At 41.5% G+C, this 20,353-nt stretch overlaps 1 protein-coding gene, 1 long non-coding RNA gene and 1 pseudogene across 6 annotated transcripts in view; 1 reads left to right on the top strand and 2 right to left on the bottom strand.

Moving 5' to 3' along the window:
• GRHL2 (grainyhead like transcription factor 2) overlaps positions 1-20,353 on the bottom strand; it is a 167,257-nt gene that overhangs the window by 28,972 nt on the left and 117,932 nt on the right. For all 4 annotated transcript variants that reach the window (XM_007073312.3, XM_042972700.1, XM_015535561.2 and 1 more), the window contains 3 exons: positions 12,629-12,787; positions 5,414-5,501; positions 4,805-4,944 (listed from right to left, as the gene is read on the bottom strand). In XM_007073312.3, coding sequence (XP_007073374.2) covers positions 4,805-4,944; positions 5,414-5,501; positions 12,629-12,787 — 387 coding nt within the window. The remainder of the gene's footprint in view (positions 1-4,804; positions 4,945-5,413; positions 5,502-12,628; positions 12,788-20,353) is intronic.
• On the top strand, positions 1,076-4,790 carry LOC122234860. Of its 2 annotated transcripts, none has more exons than XR_006212799.1 (3): positions 1,076-1,117; positions 3,233-3,307; positions 3,733-4,790. It is a non-coding gene; the product is annotated as an uncharacterized LOC122234860 (long non-coding RNA). The 2 variants fall into 2 exon arrangements; XR_006212798.1 differs by lacking the exon at positions 1,076-1,117 and adding an exon at positions 1,148-1,189.
• On the bottom strand, positions 9,595-12,057 carry LOC102969001 (annotated as a pseudogene).

The following is a 20,353-nucleotide window of genomic DNA, read 5'->3' as shown; positions in this document are numbered from 1 at the left end:
GTGTGTGTGTGTGTGTGTGTGTCCCCAAGGAAATACAGACTTAACCTCATATTCTCCCTAGGATTAATTCTTAGATTTTAAGGAAGTAAAATTAGAAATCTGATTATTATTATTAGCTCAAGTCATTCTGATCAGATTACCTACAGCTCTAAGCCAAATCTGGCTTTTGATATTAAAGAAATATTTTAGCAGGACCTAATATTTTAGCAGGATCTCTGGAGCAAGGCCTGTGAGTAACCGATTCCAGAGGGTCCAGAGGTGAGCTGCCTATGGCTACTGCGCTCTGGCAAAGAGAGGGGAGCAAGAGAGTCCCACGCCGCGCAGCCATAACATCACCCGGGCCTCTTCTGGCTCCCCGAAAAGGCCTGGGTTATTCTGGCGTCCCACAACCACAGCCATTTAGCGGTCAACCGTCTTCAGGCTGGGGAAAGATCATGTGCCTCTAGGAGGTGCTCCTGGCCAGAAGACCTCTGGGAACAGGTTTCTTTAGGTGGTCAGCATGGTGGCAGGCAGTATCAGATTTAAAGAACTTATGAAGCATCCATATTCTTTTATGAAACTACAGAAATCCAGAGGGGATGTGGGATGTATCTCTCGGCCCAATTATTTATAAAAATTAATTGCAGGCCTTTCTTGAGCTTTCTTTGTGTGCTTCAGGACCATTTGTGTCTGGGTGAAGAACAATACCCCCAGTTAGTATCAGACGTTTACATGTTTAACTTCAAAAGTCACTTCCGGTTCTAATGCGGTTGGTCACCGCCCCTCCCCCAGCTGCCTGGGAGAAAAGCAGCTTCGCCTACACTTCGCCTAGACTGCCGCCTTCCCTACAAACTTTCTCAAAGGCTCTTGGCAGTTCCTGGGATGCTGCCACGCCCAGATTTCCTACACGACAAGGCTGGTTACCTGCAACTCTTTGGGCACGAGTCATTCTACTCATTACTTAGATTTCCACAAGGAACTTTTTCCTCTTAATTTTTTTTTTTTTTGAATTTTTTTAAAGTAAGCTCCACGCCCACCACAGAGCCCGACACGGGGCTCAAACTCACAACTGTGAGATCAAGACCAGAGCTGAGATCAAGAGTCATACGCTTAACCGCTGAGCCACTGAGTCGCCCAGGTGCCCCTCCTCTTAAAAATTTTTATGTCTATTGTTGTATATTTTGTTTCTTCTTAACAGAAACCAGCAAAGGTAAGATGTTTTCTTCCTCCCTCCCCCAAGTTTCAGTGTGGCTCTGGAGGATCTGTCACGGTGATGTTCTAGAAATGAGACTGTCTATTTGGGTGTATATAGAGCGACCCACGTAAGTGAGGGAGCCTGGGCCATGGCACTGGCCACACAACTGGACTTTTGGGGAAAAGTTCCTGATGCTGGCCTGTTTTTTTTTGTTTGTTTGTTTGTTTGTTTTTTGCTAGTTTCTTTAAATGTGCCTTGTCTGTCTATATGACAGGGTCATGGACAGCTCTCTGAAAAGTTGATTGGTGACCCCAAAATAAAGCAGCCTTTCTTAAGTGTTTTCCTGCCCTCCTGGATAGCCTCTGTGACACTGTCCCTATCACTGTCCTTGAATTGTCACTTCTTCTCTCACGCAATGACCTTGCTGTTTCTTCCTTGTTGGCTGTAGGGCTTATCGCATGGCTTTAATTTTTAGACAGTGTTTCTCAAACTTTAGAGTGCATAAAAAATATCTGGAGCCTTTGTCATAAAGGCAAATTCCCGGAACCCTCTTCAGAGATTTTAATGCAAAAGACTTGGACTAGGGGCGCCTGGGTGGCTCGGTCGGTTAAGTGTCTGACTCTTGATTTCCACTCAGGTCATGATCTCACAGTTCGTGGGTTCAAGCCCCACATCAGGCTCTGTGCTGACAGTATGGAGCCTACTTGGAATTCTCTCTCTCTCTGCCTCTCCCCCATGCTACCTTTCACTCTCTCTCTAATATAAATAAATAAACATTAAAAAAAAAAAAAAGAAGACATGGGATGGAATTTGGGAACCTGAATTCATATCAAGCACTCTTGTGGTCTGGAGGAAGGCTGTTTACAAATGACAACTGGGAAGACTGTTCTTGAGGGTACGGAGGAGGAGTGCAGTGATCCTTGGGTTCAGGTGCCTTGAGGAAGGCTGATGCCTGCAAAGTGTGCGTTATCTGGAAAGACGATGCCTCTGTGTCTCACAATTTCTCCCAAACTCCCCTTATTGCTTGTTTCTAAAGCCATTCCAGAGAAAAGCCACAGTGACCATTTGGTATTTAATGTGAGGCGAGGGAGACTGAAGATCTCCATAGTGCCTGCACACTGGGTTCATTCCCTCATACTTTATGATAATTGTCTGATGAAGATTCCAATCCGCATGTGCATCGATGAGGTAATGGAGGAGGAGGAGGGGACACATAGGCTGACAGTGAACATACCCACTCCCCAGCCCGTGTCCTCGGGTGACTAGGAATTGCTATGCCATAGCTGACGAGCCCTCAACATGGCTGGGGGGGGTGGTCTCTCATCGACCCTGAGAGCTGGAGGGCTGCCCACTTTCCAGCTGCACAGGGCTTTGACGTGGCTGATTTTGACAAGGCTTGTGTCTGCAGTGATTCCTGAGCGGCACACCATCACCTGCCTTCCTCCCCTACCCAAGTCCCCATTTATGGTGAAACCGGTCCATATTTTAACTGGCCACTGCTAGATCCTGTTTTGCAGGGCAAAGCCGGTCTCCACCCCCACCACGCCAACTTCTCAGGCCTTGGCACTGCCGGCTTCCCTCCTACCTCTGGATGCATCTTCCTGCTTTCTAGCTGTTCCAAGGCAAGGCAGCTTTTAAGCCCTAGGCAGCCACCGTAGGCGCTCTTGTCCTTGGGCCAAGTAAGTTGATCAACCATGGAATATTCGCGCATTGTCCCAGAGCACAGCTGACTGTGTTCCTTTGTTGCCCAAAGCTCAGGCAGGCTCCCTCACTGACCCCTTTAACTCTGACTTCAAGGCCACAGGGGAAACCTGAGGGCTCTGCAAAAGTAGCCCCAGATTGTAGAACTTAACTTCGCCAATAACTTGGGGGTACTGAGCTGCTTTGCATCTGCTACAACAACAAACTTTAGAGGCGACATTTCCCTTCTGATTTGGTCACAGGCTAGGAACCTAGCTCAGACACGGAGGCCCAAGTGCGGCCAGAGGGCTGACAGCCGTGAGCAGCCAGATTCGGTCTTTTCCTCTGAAGATTCATTTATACCTTTGTCTATTTCAGAGACGTGTTCCCAAGAGAACAGGTCACGCTGTCAGCTTTGACACAGAGCCGAAGCCAGAATCATGACAGTAAACAGTAAGAACAATTTAACTCAATTATCCCTTCTTCTGGAAAGTGTGCATACCCAGCTTCATAAAGTCCCATGGGGCGAAGACCGTAAATATATAAATCACCGTTGTTCTTGGGAATTAAACAAATGAATGAAACGAGGTGCTGGCGCTCATAGCTTGATAAACCTCAACATTCTTCCTTCCCCTTTGTGTCCTTGTTCTTATCAAACAAGTCAGACAAGAATGTTAAGTTAGTTTTTAGTGGAATGTACTCTAAGAAAAAAACTATGAAGTGTTTTGTTACCATGCTATGTCATGACCAGCAGCAAAGAACCCCGGCTGTATAACTGCTTTGTCTCATACCTATAATGAAACAACATGTGTGTTGGGGGTTGGGAGACAATAGATTCTTAAGGAGAAAGTTGAGCTAATAATGATTTCTCCTTGTAGGTGAATTCCACCGAGTGTCTGAACACTCAGAACGGAAGAAAAACTTGAGTGTGTCAGTATGGCCCTATTTCTCAAAACAAACCTTTCATCAGAGGATTTTGAGTTTGAAAGAAAACTAACCCACACAAGATTCACTAAGAGCCATTTGATTTGGTGAAAGACAAACCTGCAGAATGCTAGGGAAGTCCTTTTTTTTTTTTTCCACCCAATTTTAATTTACCACATAAAATAAGTAATCCTAAAAATATTAAAGAAAGAAAAAAATCATCCATCACTTAACCCGCCTCATCAAGTGTTGCAATTTTCTTGTTACCTTCAAGATCAGGTACATACCTGGGATCACAGTATAGACACAAATGGGTATTCTAATTTTTTCTCGCACTGAATAGTATCATAACTAGTTCTTCTGTTGCCACATAATTTCCGTAATTAAAATTTTAGTGGCCACATAATATTTCATCAACTTGAGCTACCATAATGAGTTAATTATTGGGTGTTTATGTTATCTTAATTCTAGTTCTTTAATTTCACTTGTAGATATAAGGAGAAGACGGAAATTACTTTTAAAAAGGCATGTCTACAATCTCATTTTTTCTTTTGGTGTGAAATTATCTACCTATTCAATGGGAACTGTTCATTTACTAAGGGAAAAATTGTTGATATGGTTTTATTTAATCGATAAAGTTTTTCTCTTGGGCAACCTTCTGAAGTTATAGGTGCAATTTAATTTCCCACCATGAGGTGGAGCTCTGTTGCATCAGGCTAAACTCACAAGACCACAGGGACAGCACACAACTTTTTCTCAGATTATCAGTGTCCTTACTTTCTTCCTCTTTCACTGCTTTGTCAACACTTCACTAATATCAGCTCATTCCCTTCTTTCCCTCAGCTTCCTCTCCTGAGACATTCCTTTCCATAAAAATCCACTTTCTTACAAAATGACTGACTTTTCATGGGAGGCATGGAGTGCAGGGGTTATTTTCAAGGTCAACACTGCCTGATGCGATTCTGCCTCAAGGCTCCACCGGCCCCGCGGATGGATGGCAGGTGGATATTAGCAGATAGGTCCTACCTGTCCTGTCCTCTGCAGGTTTGCAAAGTGAACGTCGGGTATGAAGAGGACCGGTTGCGAGTGCAGATCAGGCATTGTTTTGAAGTAGGTGATGTCACTCTTCTTCTGTAAAGGTATTGCGGCCAACTTCCCATCAGAGGCTGGACGTGAGAGGGTTACACGTGACTAAGAACTCTTAGCTGTGAGCCCTAGTCTGAGTTCTCTGTTTTCTCGTTTGAAGCTTCCCAAAAGCCAGAGAGGTGAACACTCTTTACCATCTCCCCCTCTCCTATTGCCAAACTAACGGAAAGAGCATGAACTTCGGGTGAGCACTCCTGAGGTGGCTCGCACCTCTCGGGCCCTCCTGTTCCTCTCTGCACCCTAGATTCCTTGTCTGGAGGAGGAGGATGTTGGTCTCCATGATATTACAAAGTCCCTCCCAACACAAACAATCTGTGATCATGTGATTCCATTTGCTTCTCCCAGAGAAAATTCACCCAGTCTTTACGGCTAGGGAAACGCAAGCCACCCCTCACATACCCACAGTTTTGCCCACCACCCCCTTCCTTCCACCTGTTCCCCTAGTGGACCTGGCCTGGCTGGAGCCCACCCCTCCTCAGCAACACTCACAGTTGTTGCACTGGGTTTGGGAGGGCTGGCCTTTCCCCTTCTTCCTGTTCTGCTTCCTCTCTTCGTCTCGGATTTTCCTTTCTGCTCCCTGACAGGGAAAAACAATGCCAGGCATGTTATCAGAGCATGCAAAAATACTGTCAGCATACAAACCTCTAGGATAAGACACAAAACGAGGATGAAGGGAGAGCAGGCAGCCCCGTTTCCGTTCCTCTGGCGAGGTCAGGACTCGGTTCTGCAGGCGGAGACAGATCCTCAGTCTGTAGTACATTTTCACCTCTGAGTGATCCCACTTCTTCCAGATTGCCCCCTTTTTTGAAATCCTGTCTATCTATACAACTTCAATTTTGAATCCACACAGAATGACCAGACTCAGGTTCCTATCCCAGGGAGGGGAGTTAGGTAACTTTAGTGATTACAATAAAATGTCATTAAGATAAAGCGCTGCCCTATCAATATGGTTCCTAGGCACAGGGAGAGCATTCAAGTTGAGTGTGAATTCCCTAGAAAACCTCCCCTTTGCCCATTGTCATGGAACTTTTAAAAATCATTACAGTAATGGAAATGAGGGGAGGGCTAAGGAAACGAAGTGTAAGATCATTTTGCACATACGAGTGTGATTTTGGTTTTTGTTTTAATGTGTGCAGAAGTGCTTGGGGATGGTGCTCATTCAACCAAACAGAAAAAAGTTTGGTCTATTCACCTCCTTGGGGCTCCTCTGTTCCTGGTAATCTGACTTTTTCATTGGCTTCTCTTGCCAGATCCCACCCTGCTTAACCAGTTGACCATCACCTTACAGCTCTTTCCTTCTTGGCCTTCAAAGATTCCCTGATGATGATGATTCTTCTTCTTCTTCTTCTTCTTCTTCTTCTTCTTCTTCTTCTTCTTCTTCTTCGTCGCTCTTCTTTGTCAGCTTTGCCAACTCATTTTCTTCTCACTCTTCCAAATACAGATGCTACAATAGTTTTCTTTTTCTTCCTCTCTCCATTCTTCATAGCACTTACTCTGTGCCAGGTGAGTTCTAAGAGCTTTACATAGATTCTGGACAGATATAATAATTTAACCAGGTATTTTTAAAATCTTTTTTATGTTTATTTATTTTTGAGAGAGAGAGAAAGAGCTCGAGGAGGGAGGGGGCAGAGAGAAAGGGAGACACAGAATCCAAAGCAGGCTCCAGGCTCCACACTGTCAGCACAGAGCCCGATGTGGGGCTTGAACTCACGAATCGTGAGATCATGACCTGAGTCGAAGTGGGACACTTAACCGACTGTGCCACCCAGGCATCCCTTTTTTACCAGATATTTTAAATATGTTTTTATGTCAAAAAACTTCTCACTACCAAAAGGGAGTAACTGTTTTATAGTGCTTCACTTTTAAGTTTTGAATTGTCATGGATAATTATACATCATGGAAATTCACATCAAAAGGGAAATAAAATATAGAAATATATCCTTTGGAAGTTTCTTCAAGATCTATTAAGTTTTTGTACAGTTTTTATATGTAGATAATGAAGTGTTAAATGTACAGACCTCACCTTGTCAAAACTGGTGTGAAACATAAGCAAAAGTCTCCCATTATTCATTTTTTGTTAGGTGCATATCAGACATTTTTCTATGTACTTGGAGTTATGTACAATATAGTAGTTAACATAAATTAAAGTGTGAAATTTTATATAAATTACAGCTCACTGAAGATAGACCCTAAGGTTGGTCAGGCAGTTGTATTTCTAAATTAGTGCTTTATTTGGTACTATTACTATGAGAAAAAGGTCTGGAATTAATCTGTTTCAAGACTTATATATGTTCAATGACAATTTTTAAGAAATAGAGTCACCTGCTTATTATTTTACAGGCATTCTTTGATGTGCCAAACCAAATGGATTAACATAAAACATAAGAGTGGCTCCCCATAGAGCCCAGTCTTGCTGCCATGTCAATATAAGAAATTTCCTGCCCAGAATGCCCAGATATCGGCACGATAAAATAACAAGTCTGATGGTATCCAAACATTTCTAGTTCCCATTTCTAAAATCAACCGTTGACTTCACAACGACCCAGAAAAGCTTAGATACATTTAATTAAGATGAAGAAAGCTTCCTTGAACATGACCTTCCATGAATTCCTTTCCTTCCTTTCATTATCTGTGACCGAAGCTTCTAAGACATTCTTTCCACTCTTATCAAAGTGCAAAAAGTCTACTTCCAGAACAGTACAATTTTCTATGAAGACCAAATTTGTCATTTGAAAATAATTTCCCCTGCCTAAATGTTCACTTTGGAGTGTGAGATTTGAAAAATATGCCTGAAGATTTCCTGATTATTTTGTGATCACTGTGGCCACTTCTTGAGGGGTGATGGCTATCCTTGTTTTATTTGACACTTAAATTGTTTCCCCTGAATTTATTTTAAGAATGTGTCCTTAACAGATTGAAAGTTGGCCAAGGTACCAAGATAGTTTGTAGGGGCATCTTTAGCTTTTCATCATCTTCAACAATCGTCACTTCCAAGATCTTTCCAAACAAAAATTAATAAAGAGAAAAAAAATCTTAAAAAAAAAAAAAAGAACATGGCTTCATTTCTCAAGTTTTACACAATGCATAGTTACTGTTTACAGTAATGCAATTCTTGTTTTTCAGCAAAGATAATGGAAGTAATTAAATACAGATATAAAGACAGAGACATAGGTATTGATATAGGTAGATATATACACAGATCCTGAATTTCTTAATGCATAAACATATGTATTTCAAAGAAGTATCATAATATCAAAAATAAATTAGAGAAGGTCTTTATTTGTATCTCACAGGTGTGTTAATCATAAATCAAACCGGAGAACTATAAATAGTGCAGAATTACACCTGTTTAGCGTTCTCAACTGTGATTGGGAATCATACTTTAAAATGGAATAGCTCTTAGCTCTTTTGCTTTAGAGGATAATTCAAATGAATCCTTTGCATTCGTGCACCCATTTGAAAAGTGGAAAAATTAAACTTTTTCTCTTTTCAATCTCCCAGGAGTAAGTTTTGCCTGGGTTTTGAAATTAGAGCTGCATATATGCCAAACTACAGTAGAAGATTTTATATCTAGCTTATTAGAAAAATTACCAGCAGGTAAGGTTAATACATTCTGCTTGAGATTTCTTCCTTATCCTTAACAACAGGAGAAGTAAGCTAAAAACTACCCCTGGAAACTCTATATCACTAGTTTCTTAGAGTCCTAGGACATGGGTGAACAACACTATTCATCCTTCATTTTTCTTTTGTTTTGAGTTTTAGTATTTATCATATCGACACTGTTGACAAAACTAATTATATGAGCATCCTTGAGGCCTCTCTTTCCCACTGTCAATTCCAGCTCTAATGTAAGGGTAACTGGACTGCCCAGTGTCTCTACTCCTTCCCTTCCTTTCTCCTTGTCCCTAATCTTACTCCTCAACTCTAAGAAGGAGATTCCCAGAGGGGGGAATTCTACAATCTCCCTTGAAATATCTGGAATACAGTGAGGGAATTCAAATTATTTAAATGGTATCCCACTTGTACTTTAAAAAAATTCCCTGTTGCACATCGTTTGGATGTGCTTTTTCCATGTTCAGTATGCTGAATTAAAGATATGTACTGATTTTTCTTTGTTCTCTTTTGTTTTTAACAGGCTACCTTGGCTCTTTGTCGAGGCTTTGAATCCTCAGTTGTCATTTTGGCTTTTTATGCATATGGTTGTTTATCAGTTCAAGGAATATGGGTCTGCAATCAGGCCGGATTTGCATCCAGCTCTCTACTTTTTCGCTGTGTGACTTAGACAAGTTACCTGTGCCGCTGACCCACTGTTTTCTCATTTATACAACTGTGTCTATTGACTTACTGGCCCTTCTACTGGGGAGGCTACCTAAATGTCCCTGAGAGTGGTATTGAAAAGTTTGATGACAAAGGTTTCCTTATAGTGACTTTTTAATTATTCTATTCTATTCTATTCTACTTATATGCCCCAAGAATATTTTTAAAGTCTAATAAATTAACAATTCGGTGTTGATTTCCTGCGTCAGTTTTCCCAAGTACGTGCTGGTAGTCTGTTTAAATATACATAGATTTATTTATACATATAGTTTATATTTTAAGTTTTCCCAATGTATCATCTTTGGCATTGATTTAGTTCAACTGTCTTTTAATTTATTTATTTGATTGTTTGTTTACTTATTTATTTATTGAGAAGGAGCCTGCTTTATTGGGGGCAGAACACTGCACGTGGCCAACACATGAAGGCAACTGGAACATGGGTCCCTCTGGGCAACTTCCCCAGCCTCATCCCTCCTCGAGCTGGGACACTCCCCACCATTTCCTTGAAGGCCAATGTGGCAGCTACAGATAGAACCCCTCAGGGGTGCCTTTTTGGTTTTTATAAAGAACATTTTCTTTAGACTTTTGAGGTCTTCGTTTGTTACTTTCATTCTATGTGCTCTCAAGGCCATCAGACCAGCTTTTGTACAGACTGCCTTGATGTCAGTCCCAGAGAGGTCATCTTTAGCCATGATTAAGTCGTCCAGAGATACATCATTGGCCGGTGTCATGCTGCTTGTGTGGATCTGAAAGATACGCTGTTTAGTCTTTTCATCGGGCAGGGGTATCTCAATTTTCCTGTCAATGCGGCCTGGGCTGATAAGTGCTGGATCCAAAGTTTCTATTCAATTTGTGGCCATGATCACTTTCACATCACCCCTTGAATCAAATCCATCCAAATGGTCCAACAGTTCCAACGTTGTTCTTTGAATTTCTCTCTCACCACCGGAATTTGAGTCATATGTTTTTGTTCCAGTGGCATCAGTTTGGGCCCATCACCTAGGTATTTCTGAATAAGTTCAGAACCAACCACTCTTAAGAAAGTGGCTGAGGTTTGGTTTGCTACTGCTTTGGCTAATAAGGTTTTACTTGTGCCAGGTGGACCGTAGAGAATGACCCCTTTGAGGGCTTTATACCCATCTCTTCATAATATTCAGGATGAGCGAGAGGAAGCTCCACAGATTCCTTAATTTCCTGGATTTGGTTGTCCAACCCCCCCCCCCCCAATATCAGCATAGGTTTCCTGGGGAGCCTTTTCTACCTTCATCACTGTGACCAAGGGATCCGTGTCATCAATGAGCACCCCTATGACAGCATGCACCTTGTGGTTGAGCAAGACTGAGCAGCCTAGTTCCAGCAGATCCTCGTCTATAATGGAAAGAATGTTGACGTAGTGTTCTGAGCCCACAGATGTAGACACGATGGCATGACTGTCATCAATGATCTCTTCCAACATTCCTACCAACATTGAGGTCCCCCTCAGATCATCCACCTTTGATCTTTCCTCCTCTTGCTTTTCTTCTAAAGTCTTCATTTGTTCCTGATTTCTACTGAAGTCTTCCTCCACAAGAAGAGAGTCTTTAATTCTAACTTCGGTAATTTTAACCGGCACTGAGTGTGACGGGTCACCAGTGGCAGCTTGCTGGCAGCACCAGGTCCCTTTGTTTTCTTCTTTTTCCCCCCACTCTAGTTGGCACAGGAGGTTCGTATTTCATTTTCTGGTCCTTGTCATCCTTCTTACCACCTCCAGGGCCACGACCACCACTCTTTCACCCATCTTGCTTCTGCCGCTGAAACCCTGTTCCATTGTTTTAGTTTTCTACCTCAAAGACGCCTATTATATGTATATTGGATCTTCTTTACCACTCTCTTATATCTATTATTTTCTTTCTCATCTCTCTTTTCTTTCTTTTGATTTTTAAAATTTTGCTCTTTCCAACTTGCATATTTCTCCTAAGGCATCCCCTGGTATATTTATTCACTCTTGTTTTGCTTCTAGTGTAGTCTTTACTTCTGAAATATTTTAATTGTTTATTTCTGAATTCGATCACAACTCTTTTCAAATCACTCTATTCTCAAGACATGTCATGCCTGAGTTTTGTGTGTGATTTATGTTGGTCTTCATGACTTCTGTGTGTTTCTTAATTGCATTTAGCTCATTTTGGAACATTAAGCTATAGGTTTCACCCGTTTCATGGGTAGGTCCACAGGGAAGTCAGTGCGATCTCAGTCTCTATTTTCATGAGATACCCATTGGGATTCAACTGTTTTTCTTTCCTGATGGTCACTTTTAAGTGAAATGAATGGACCTGGATAGTTCTGCTAGCTTCATGGCTCTCATGCTCTCTCTTCAGATGTGTTCACAAAGTGATAAAAAAAAAAAACAAACAGTCTTGTATTTCCTGAGATCTTTCTACTCCATATCCTTTCTCTTCACCCTTTTTATTTGGAATTTCTCTTTACTTTATACCTTTTTTTGGGGGGGGAGGGGGGAGGAGTGGGAGGAGTCCAATTCAACTTGGATTCTACTCCTAGCAGCTTTTTCTCAGTGCAGAGTTTTGCCCTAGAAGGGAACTTAAATTTATAACTTTCTGGAGTTCATAGAGCCCCAAACACTTCAATGTTCCATCCCTTTGCACCCAACAGCAATAGCAAATTGGAGTCTACAGAATCTGTACGCTCCCACCCCAGTTTCACATACAGTCCTCAGATGGCACACTTCACTCTCTAGTGAGTACCTGGGGGCGATTTTGTAGGTTACCGGTTCTTTGGTTATCAAGTAGCCCCACTGTTTTCCCTCGTGATGCTGATACCATACGGGTCTCAAAACTGTTGTTGCTTATTCCCACTCATATTTGGGATTTGTAAGGATCTCATGTCACATAATCATAGGGTTTTAAGCTTTGCTATTCTAATTGTTGTATCTCTTATAGTGGGATTCAGAGTGACTAAAAAAACTGTACCTCCTCCTGAGTGCATGTTTACTAATAAGCTTATTTTATAGGTGCCATTTCTATTCCAAAAAGCTCTAAATGAGACCCCATTTAACACATAAAATAATACAGCTTATACTGATATGCTCTGGGACAGGCTTATACCCGGTAAAAACTATTAATCTATTATTTCAGTTATCTAAGTGAATTAAACTGATAGTACAGTGCAGTATCAATCAGCCATTAAATTAGTGGTGAAACTGATTGACTAATAAAAGAACAGAGTTGACTGATGACTCCCTAGATATCTAACAGGAATTGAAAATGACAGATTACAACTCCCAGTGTGATAAGGTAATTAATTTGACACCATCAGACAAGAGAAGGTAACAAGGGGGAAACGTCATTAAAAGTAGTACCTAATAACAAAGATACCTTTATGATCTTTACTCACTTTGTCGCAGAAGACCTTGATCTGGCAGTAAGCTCTATGAATGGGCTTATTGCTACGATTATTATAACTGTATGTATCAATCTGAATCATCAAAGGAAGTCCTTTCACCCCTTTCTGGGACGAGAAATCTGTACTCAGGCAATTCACAGTGATGAAAATCTGAGGGTGGGAGAAAGAAAGGAAAAGGTCACAAGTCACCATAAAAAGGATCTATTAAAAAATGCATAAGCCTAAGACTTGGAATCACAACACTACACAATCTTATAAGGACAAGTGAAGAACATTTGGATACGCTGAAATAAGAACATGCTGAGCACATGAAACATTATATATATCGTAATTTATAATTTAAATATATAAAAATTGTTGCTTTCCTATTAAATCTTGAAATAGACAATTGATGCTTTCCTTTAGGCATATCAGCAAAGTTTTACCTATTTTTCAAACATGCATAAATCAGATGTGTAAACCGCTATCTCTTCAACGTATTAAAGCTGTCACTTCTAATATTACATCACTTTCTCAAATCTCTGACCTGTGGGATAAAACAAAACCAAAAACAAAAGTAGGGAACACTTCCCCTTGCACACTACTGCACTGAAATAGTTATTTGTTTATATATCTGTTTTTCCTCCTTGACTATTAATTTTGAGACTTGAGACCATTTCTTACTATTTTTGTATTAGTCGTACCTAATGTAGAGTGTGGTGGAGAATAGGCATTCAATAAACATGTGATGAATCCATCAATAAGTTTATCTGTAGAAAAACCCCTAAGTTTTATTTAAGTTTATTTAATTAAAAAAAAATTTTTTTTAATGTTTATCTTTATTTTTCAGACAGAGAGAGACAGCATGAGCGGGGGAGAGGCAGAGAGAGAGGGAAACACAGAATCGGAAGCAGACTCCAGGCTCTAAGCTGTCAGCACAGAGCCCAATGCGGGGCTCGAACTCGTCAACCGCAAGATCATGACCTGAGCCAAAGTTGGACGCTCAACCGACTGAGCCACCCAGGCGGCCCAAGTTTATTTAATTTTTTTTAGTAATTTCTACACCCAATGTGGGGATCAAACTCATGACCCCGAGATCCAGAGTCGCAGGCCCCACAGACTGAGCCAGTCAGGCTCCCCCCAAAAGCCCAAAGTTTTAGTTCTAGCTCCAACATTAACCAGCTAAGAGACCTCAGACAAGTCACTTACTGTCTTTGGTTTTCAACTTTTTTCTTCAAATTATTTTTAAAATCTTTCCCTGAAGGATGAAAATGTAAATTATTAAATATTCTGAAAACAATTGCATAGATGCATCATGTGACCCATGTTTTATTTGGTCCCACTGAAATTTTCATTCACTCTCAAACCCTTGACCTTTTGTGTCACAGCAACATCAAAAAGAACAGTCCTGCAAAAGCAAAGAGCCGCTGGCATGAGCTGCATTTTAAAGGCCATTCAAATCTTTGATTTTACTACCAGGATTGATCTAATTCATTTTAAGCTCTATTGCCTGTAGGTTTTTGGTAACTTATACAAGCAGATATCTCATTTTTAGTGCTATATCGATACAAAGATCATTTTTTAATTTTGTTTCTGAGCCTCTTACTTGGTCACGAGAAACACAGCAATAACGCACCACATCAACAATAAGGCTAAGATGAAATGTCTTAGTGACATGCTAATTACAACAACCTTGTGCACTGTGCCACAGACCCTCACTTTTCCAGCCATCATATGAAAACAAGTGCCTAGAGATGATGTAACCATGGATATCTTTCATTCATTCATTCATTCATTCATTCATTCATTCTTATTATTCATCCTATAAACATCAACACAAGCCCACTGTAAGTCAAACACAGCATTAGACATTGAGGACAGAGAACAAAGCCAGACCCCTGCCTCATGTAGTGGACGGTCCAAGGGGAGGACAGAGGAGTAATCCAGTAATAACCAACACAGGGTGGTCAAGTACAGAGGTCATGAGAACACAGAACACGGCACTGAACCTGGAGGACATGTGTGAAGCAAAGCCCGCACAGACACTGGGATGAGACTATGGACTATCATTATTTTGTAATGGTAGAGAAAAAGGACTCAGAATTCAAATGTCAAGTGATTCAGGGGAACTGAGTGATAAAGACCACTGAGAAAGACTACACCAGGCCTGTCTCTCCTCCTGAACTTTCAGGGTAAAAGTAGACAGCAAATGCGGTCTGCTGCTCCTGGAGATGCCCTGACTGCAGAGAACATTGATGTGTGCCACAAATATTTTTAAATACCTACTATGTTCCTGAGACTGTGCTAGGGACTAGGACAGATGCACCAATTGTAGTCCTGTAATCACGGAAGTCAGAGGCCAGATGGGGAGAGAGAAGCAACATGATGGAGCTCTAAAGACTACAACATCGTCGTCAAATGCTGATCTTTAGGTCAAACCAACAAATAAAAGTATACTTTCCTGGGAACACTTGACTTCTTCTATTGTTATTGTTATTACTGACAATAGGCTTATCTTGGCCAGAATGTATAAAACACAGCTTTCTATCAGCAAATCAATGATCACTCTGGGGAACTATGCCATTGTCCGTATTTTTGACCATGGATTTCATACAGAAATCTTTCTGTAGTGACTATAACTTATGGGGGGCCTCAGTACAGACTGGTTCTTTTCTACTCCCTCATAAAACCTTCCTAGTACTACAGAATCCAAAAGAGAAAAGTGTTCTGATGTGTATTTCCTAAGGTATTAGGGTTCACACTTGGGTCAGTGAATTAACCCATTCATCACACACAGTGGACCGCACTCAGACAGGCAGGATGCAATGATAATTGTGGCCTTTGTCAGCTCCAAGTCCCAAGTAAGAGAGCTGGGCTGATGGAATGTGTATATTTACAAGGACCGCTTGAGTAGGACAGATCCGCTGGCAATATACTACGATAAATAGACTAAATCCTCCCTGGTGGAGCTGTAGCGGTCAGCCACCCGGTAGAGAAGGTCTTTAAAGGTCAAATGAGCTACAACACACGAGACTGTACCTGGACACACTTAGACTAGGTCCTTTTAATGGGAGAGATTCTTAGTAAAGGTCCAATGGGCTCTTTTTGATTCATGGCCTCCTGATCCTATACAAACTAAACGACACGAGACTCTGCCTTCTCTGCTACATTGAGCTGGCAGCTCCCAAAACTATCTTAACAGGGATTTTATAATAGAGTTGGCACCACTCTCCTCTTGCCTGACTGCCTGAACCCAATAGTAAAGCACAGTTTCAGTGCCCCATGGTATCAATCATAGTCTCACTGTGCTGCACTTAAAACCTAAATGGTTGAACTTTAACTGCAGTTGGGGACTGGAGGGGATGGGAAGGGATGGAAGGACATTAACTAAAACCCTGGCTTGAGAACTGATAAGCATTTATTTGTTTCATCTTGCAAACCCAAACATGTCCCAGCTCCACGCACAGCCGGCAAATGTGAAAGCCATTTTCTTGGAAGTTTATCTACAAAGTACTGTTTGCAAATGCGTGCTACAGAAACTTAGGGAAAAGGTATGCTTTCTCCCCACCAAACGTTCATCCAAATGTCAAGCACAGAAAATTCTTTTTCACTCCAGTAGGAGCCCTGATTATGTAAAGAGCATATAAATGCCATGAACAATTGGGTATGTCACCCAATAATTATGAATATTATATACGTTCATGTAATGCTTTCAAAACCTCAGCTATTAATATTCCTGTAATTCTGACAGTACGTAATTTATTTTTTAGAAAAATAATAATTAAATCAAGTGTATCTAGGCAGATAATAGATAGTATTATAATTTTGTCACTGGTTCAAAAATTGATTCAGATAGAAAGATTGGTTCTAAATATACCAAGACCTTTCCAGAAACAGAGGCAGTCTCATGACAATTGACATTTCTTAATAAACCCTTTTTTTTTTTACATGTGAATTACAATTTCCAGTTTGTAGTTCCTACAAAAGACAAGTGACTTTGCCCAGAATATAATAACTCTCAGTTGTGCACTAAGCATATAGTAAGATTTCTCAAAATAAATACAAATCAATGAGGTTTAGAATTACCACATTAACTTGATTATTAACCCCTAAGATTTTTTCAAGAGCTTGCTTTTAAAATAAATGGGTCTATCTTTGATTTACAAAGCAAGTTGGGATTTTTTTTTTAATTTTTTTTTTAACATTTATTTTTATTTTTGAAACAGAGAGAGACAGAGCATGAATGGGGGAGGGTCAGAGAGAGAGGGAAACACAGAATCTGAAACAGGCTCCAGGCTCTGAGCTGTCAGCACAGAGCTCGACACGGCCTCCAACCCACGGACCGCGAGATCATGACCTGAGCTGAAGTCGGAGGCTTAACTGACTGAGCCACCCAGGCGCCCCGCAAGTTGGGATTTAAAAAATCATAATGTCGATGATTTGATGGAAAACATTTATCTTTTCCTCTTTAAACAATGTATTTTGCATTTTAAGATTTTTCTGATTAAAGATGAAGACAGCTACTTATTTCCTTATTTTGGGACGTGAAGAGCTCTTTTCCAAGAAATTGCAGAAGCATTAGCCTCCAGATTAGAGCGACATAGCGTACAACAAGAAATCAGCATTCTCCCTCTAAAACACAAACAATATATAAATACATAAGTGTGCTCTTGCCAATCTCCCCACTCTGTTTTCCTCTTGGTTCTTAGAATTATTAAAGACCATATGGGTGGTTTTCTTAAATATCAGCATTTTTCTTCCATTTTATATGATGGTATTTGGGTGCAGAGGCAATGCCAAATTAAGACAGAAAGACAGCCTAAAAGTAGACAATATGAACACATAACCTTTCGGTCTTAGGCATTCATTCATTCATTGCCTTCAGGCATTAATTTATCAAATATTTATCATGTGTCTTCTGTCTGTGCCTGGTATTATGCTACATGGTGGGATTCAAGAATGATGAGATAAGGGCACCTGGGTGGCTCAGTTGGTTAAGCATCTGACTTCAGTTCAGGTCATGATCTCATGGTTCATGGGTTGGAGCCCCGAGTTAGGCTCTGTGCTGACAGCTTGGAGCCTGAAGCCTGCTTCGGATTCTATGTCTCCCTCTCTCTCTGCCCCTCCCCTGCTCTCTCACTCTCTCTCTCTCTCTCTCTCTCTCTCAAAAATAAATAAACATTTTTAAAAAATGAGAGAATTTTTGATTTTCTTGAGAACCTAAGAAATTTAGATTTTCTGACACTTCCATTTATATAGCACTTTTAGGGAATTACTTAAAATCTCATAATATAATTCTTTATTTTCTCCTACAGATACTCTGGGTATGTCTGCATATACATACGTACACATTAGGTTTATTCACAGAGTCTACCATAGTTTTCCATATTCTTTTAGTCTTCAACGTTTTCCATTTCAACAAACCAAGCTTGTTCCCGGTTGACAGCCTTTGCTATTTGTTGTGCCCTCGATCTCCAGTGCTGCCCCACACACTGTCCCGCACATTGCCAGCTCCTTCTCATTCAGATTTCAGTCCAGTGCCAACTCTTCAAATACCTGCCTTGACCACCCCGTCTAGAGTTATCTTCCTCCTCCTCTTCCCACCTCAGTCCAGGACCAGAAGCAAACTCTATAACGCTGCTCCTCTATTTTCTTCATAGTACTTGACATCGTTTGGATTTATCTTATTGTTTTTCTGTTTAGTGCCTAATTGCCTGTCTGCTCCACGGGGTTGCAAGCCCATAAGAGGAGGCCCTTGTCTGCCTCAAGGTCACTCTAATCCTAGTGCCAGTCCCATGATAAATACTCAACAAATATTTGTCTAATGCATTAAGAGAAAATTACCTTTCTAAAAACACATTTCCCTCTTTATCCATACTCTTGCCTTCATTTTAGCCGAACCTCTTAGGAGCCAAGATTGCTTTGAGTAGCTGAAGTCATCAAGATAATACAGCAGAATGAGCTGCTCTGATCAGATTTATCCTCAAAATTTGTTACCTGCTTGCATATCAACAAACATAAAGTGAGCACCAACTATATACTCTGGATGAATATACATACGTACGTACGTGTGTGTGTGTGTGTGTGTGTGTGTGTGTGTGCGCCATGGATGATGCTATTTATGTATGCTATGGGAAATAAGGGAGTGTTTGGTACAGTTCTATCCTCAAGAAAGAAGAGAGATGTTACAGTTTTTGCTATTGTGAAATGTAGATAATTAGATACTAAACTGACTATCCCAGACTATAAGTTCTGTAAGACTTGATGAAAAGGAGAGAAATCGGCAAGTCAGCCAGGGAAGATTTGGTATAGGTGTCACGAGTTGGAAGACAGATGGATGCTGACTCTGAAAAGAGCAACGAGGCAAGCCTTGTGGGAGAGGAGGGTGTGTAGGGGGAAGTTAAGGTGGAGCCCAAAGGAAGGCGCCTGGTGAGGGAAGAGGCCAACCACGATGTGTATGTCACTGTGATCAAGTCATGAACACCTAATGAGGTCAAGTTATGTATTATCGGGGCCAAGACAGACAGAACTCCAGCCGTAGCACTCAACATTCAAGTCACAGAGAGGACAAGGAGAGTGAAGGCTGAGCAAAGGCCACCAGATTCAGACGTAAAGAGGTCCTGTATCCCTTTGAGAGGCCCGACTAATGGAGGGAAGGGCAGAAAGCTAGATCGCTGGGGTGAGCCAAGACTTGGAGACAGACAGAAGGCTTCTCAGCTGGGGAGTGTGGTGGGGGAAGGTGGGATGAACAGGAATAGGGGAAGCAGGTAGCAGACAGGACGGCCACGCAGAGGTGTTCTTCCAAGATGGAGGAGGTGTTCCCACATTAAGAGAAGGTGAATGTCAGAGGCTGCAGAAAGGTGGAGTGGGGGGCCTAAGAGCCTCGGCAGCAAGGATTAAATAGGATCGACTCAAAAGTGAAGTTATGTAAGAAAAAAGACAGAGCTTTCTTGGAAACTGGAAGCCAAATGAGGGGAAAGCGCAGCGAGGGAAAAAAATGTACAGGAAGTTCAGAGTCAGGTACTTGATGCAAATCCCAGCCCCGTGGCCTTGGACAAATTGTTTGCCCTTTCTAAGCCTCACTTGCCTCATTTTTCAATAGGCACAACAATCTCTACCTCAGTAGTGCGCCACTTTAAAATGAGATTATGTCTGGGGCGCCTGGGTGGCTCAGTTGGCTAAGCATCCAGCTCAATTTCAGCGCTCATCATGATCTCACAGTATGTGACTTCGAGCTCTGAGTCGGGGACTGCACTGTCAGAGCAGGGATTCTCTCTCCCTCTCTCTCTCTGCCCCTCCCCTGCTCGCTTGCTCCTACTCTCTCTCTCTCTCTCGCTCTCAAAATAAATAAATAGATGTTTAAAAAAATAAAATGAGATTAGGTCTGAAACTGTACAGTGCTGTGAAAATCTAAGGGAGTTTCCTCATCACCGTGGTCTCTAGGGTTGCTCCTTTCTCTGACCCCAAGCCCTTCCTCACCTTGATGGCACAGCCAACAAAGCCACGCCCATTTTGCCCCCCACCCCCAGCTGCTCCCCCTGCAAGGCTAGTTCTTTGTGTCCCCTCCAGTCCCCCAGTTCAAGCCCTCTTTCCTCCCTCGATTCTCTCTCAAGGCATCTTGAGATGCTATCGCCAAATGATTCAAAGGCAGGTTAATTAGGCTTCACATTAATTTGAGCAAAAAGATATTTAATTGAAGTGAACTGATTTTTACAACAGAAAATCACTCTCTGCACA

Source organism: Panthera tigris, chromosome F2, assembly GCF_018350195.1.
Source record: "Panthera tigris isolate Pti1 chromosome F2, P.tigris_Pti1_mat1.1, whole genome shotgun sequence".
Taxonomy (NCBI): Eukaryota; Metazoa; Chordata; class Mammalia; order Carnivora; family Felidae; genus Panthera; species Panthera tigris.
Note: the sequence above shows the minus strand (reverse complement) of the source record. Positions and strands in the feature narration are given on the sequence as shown.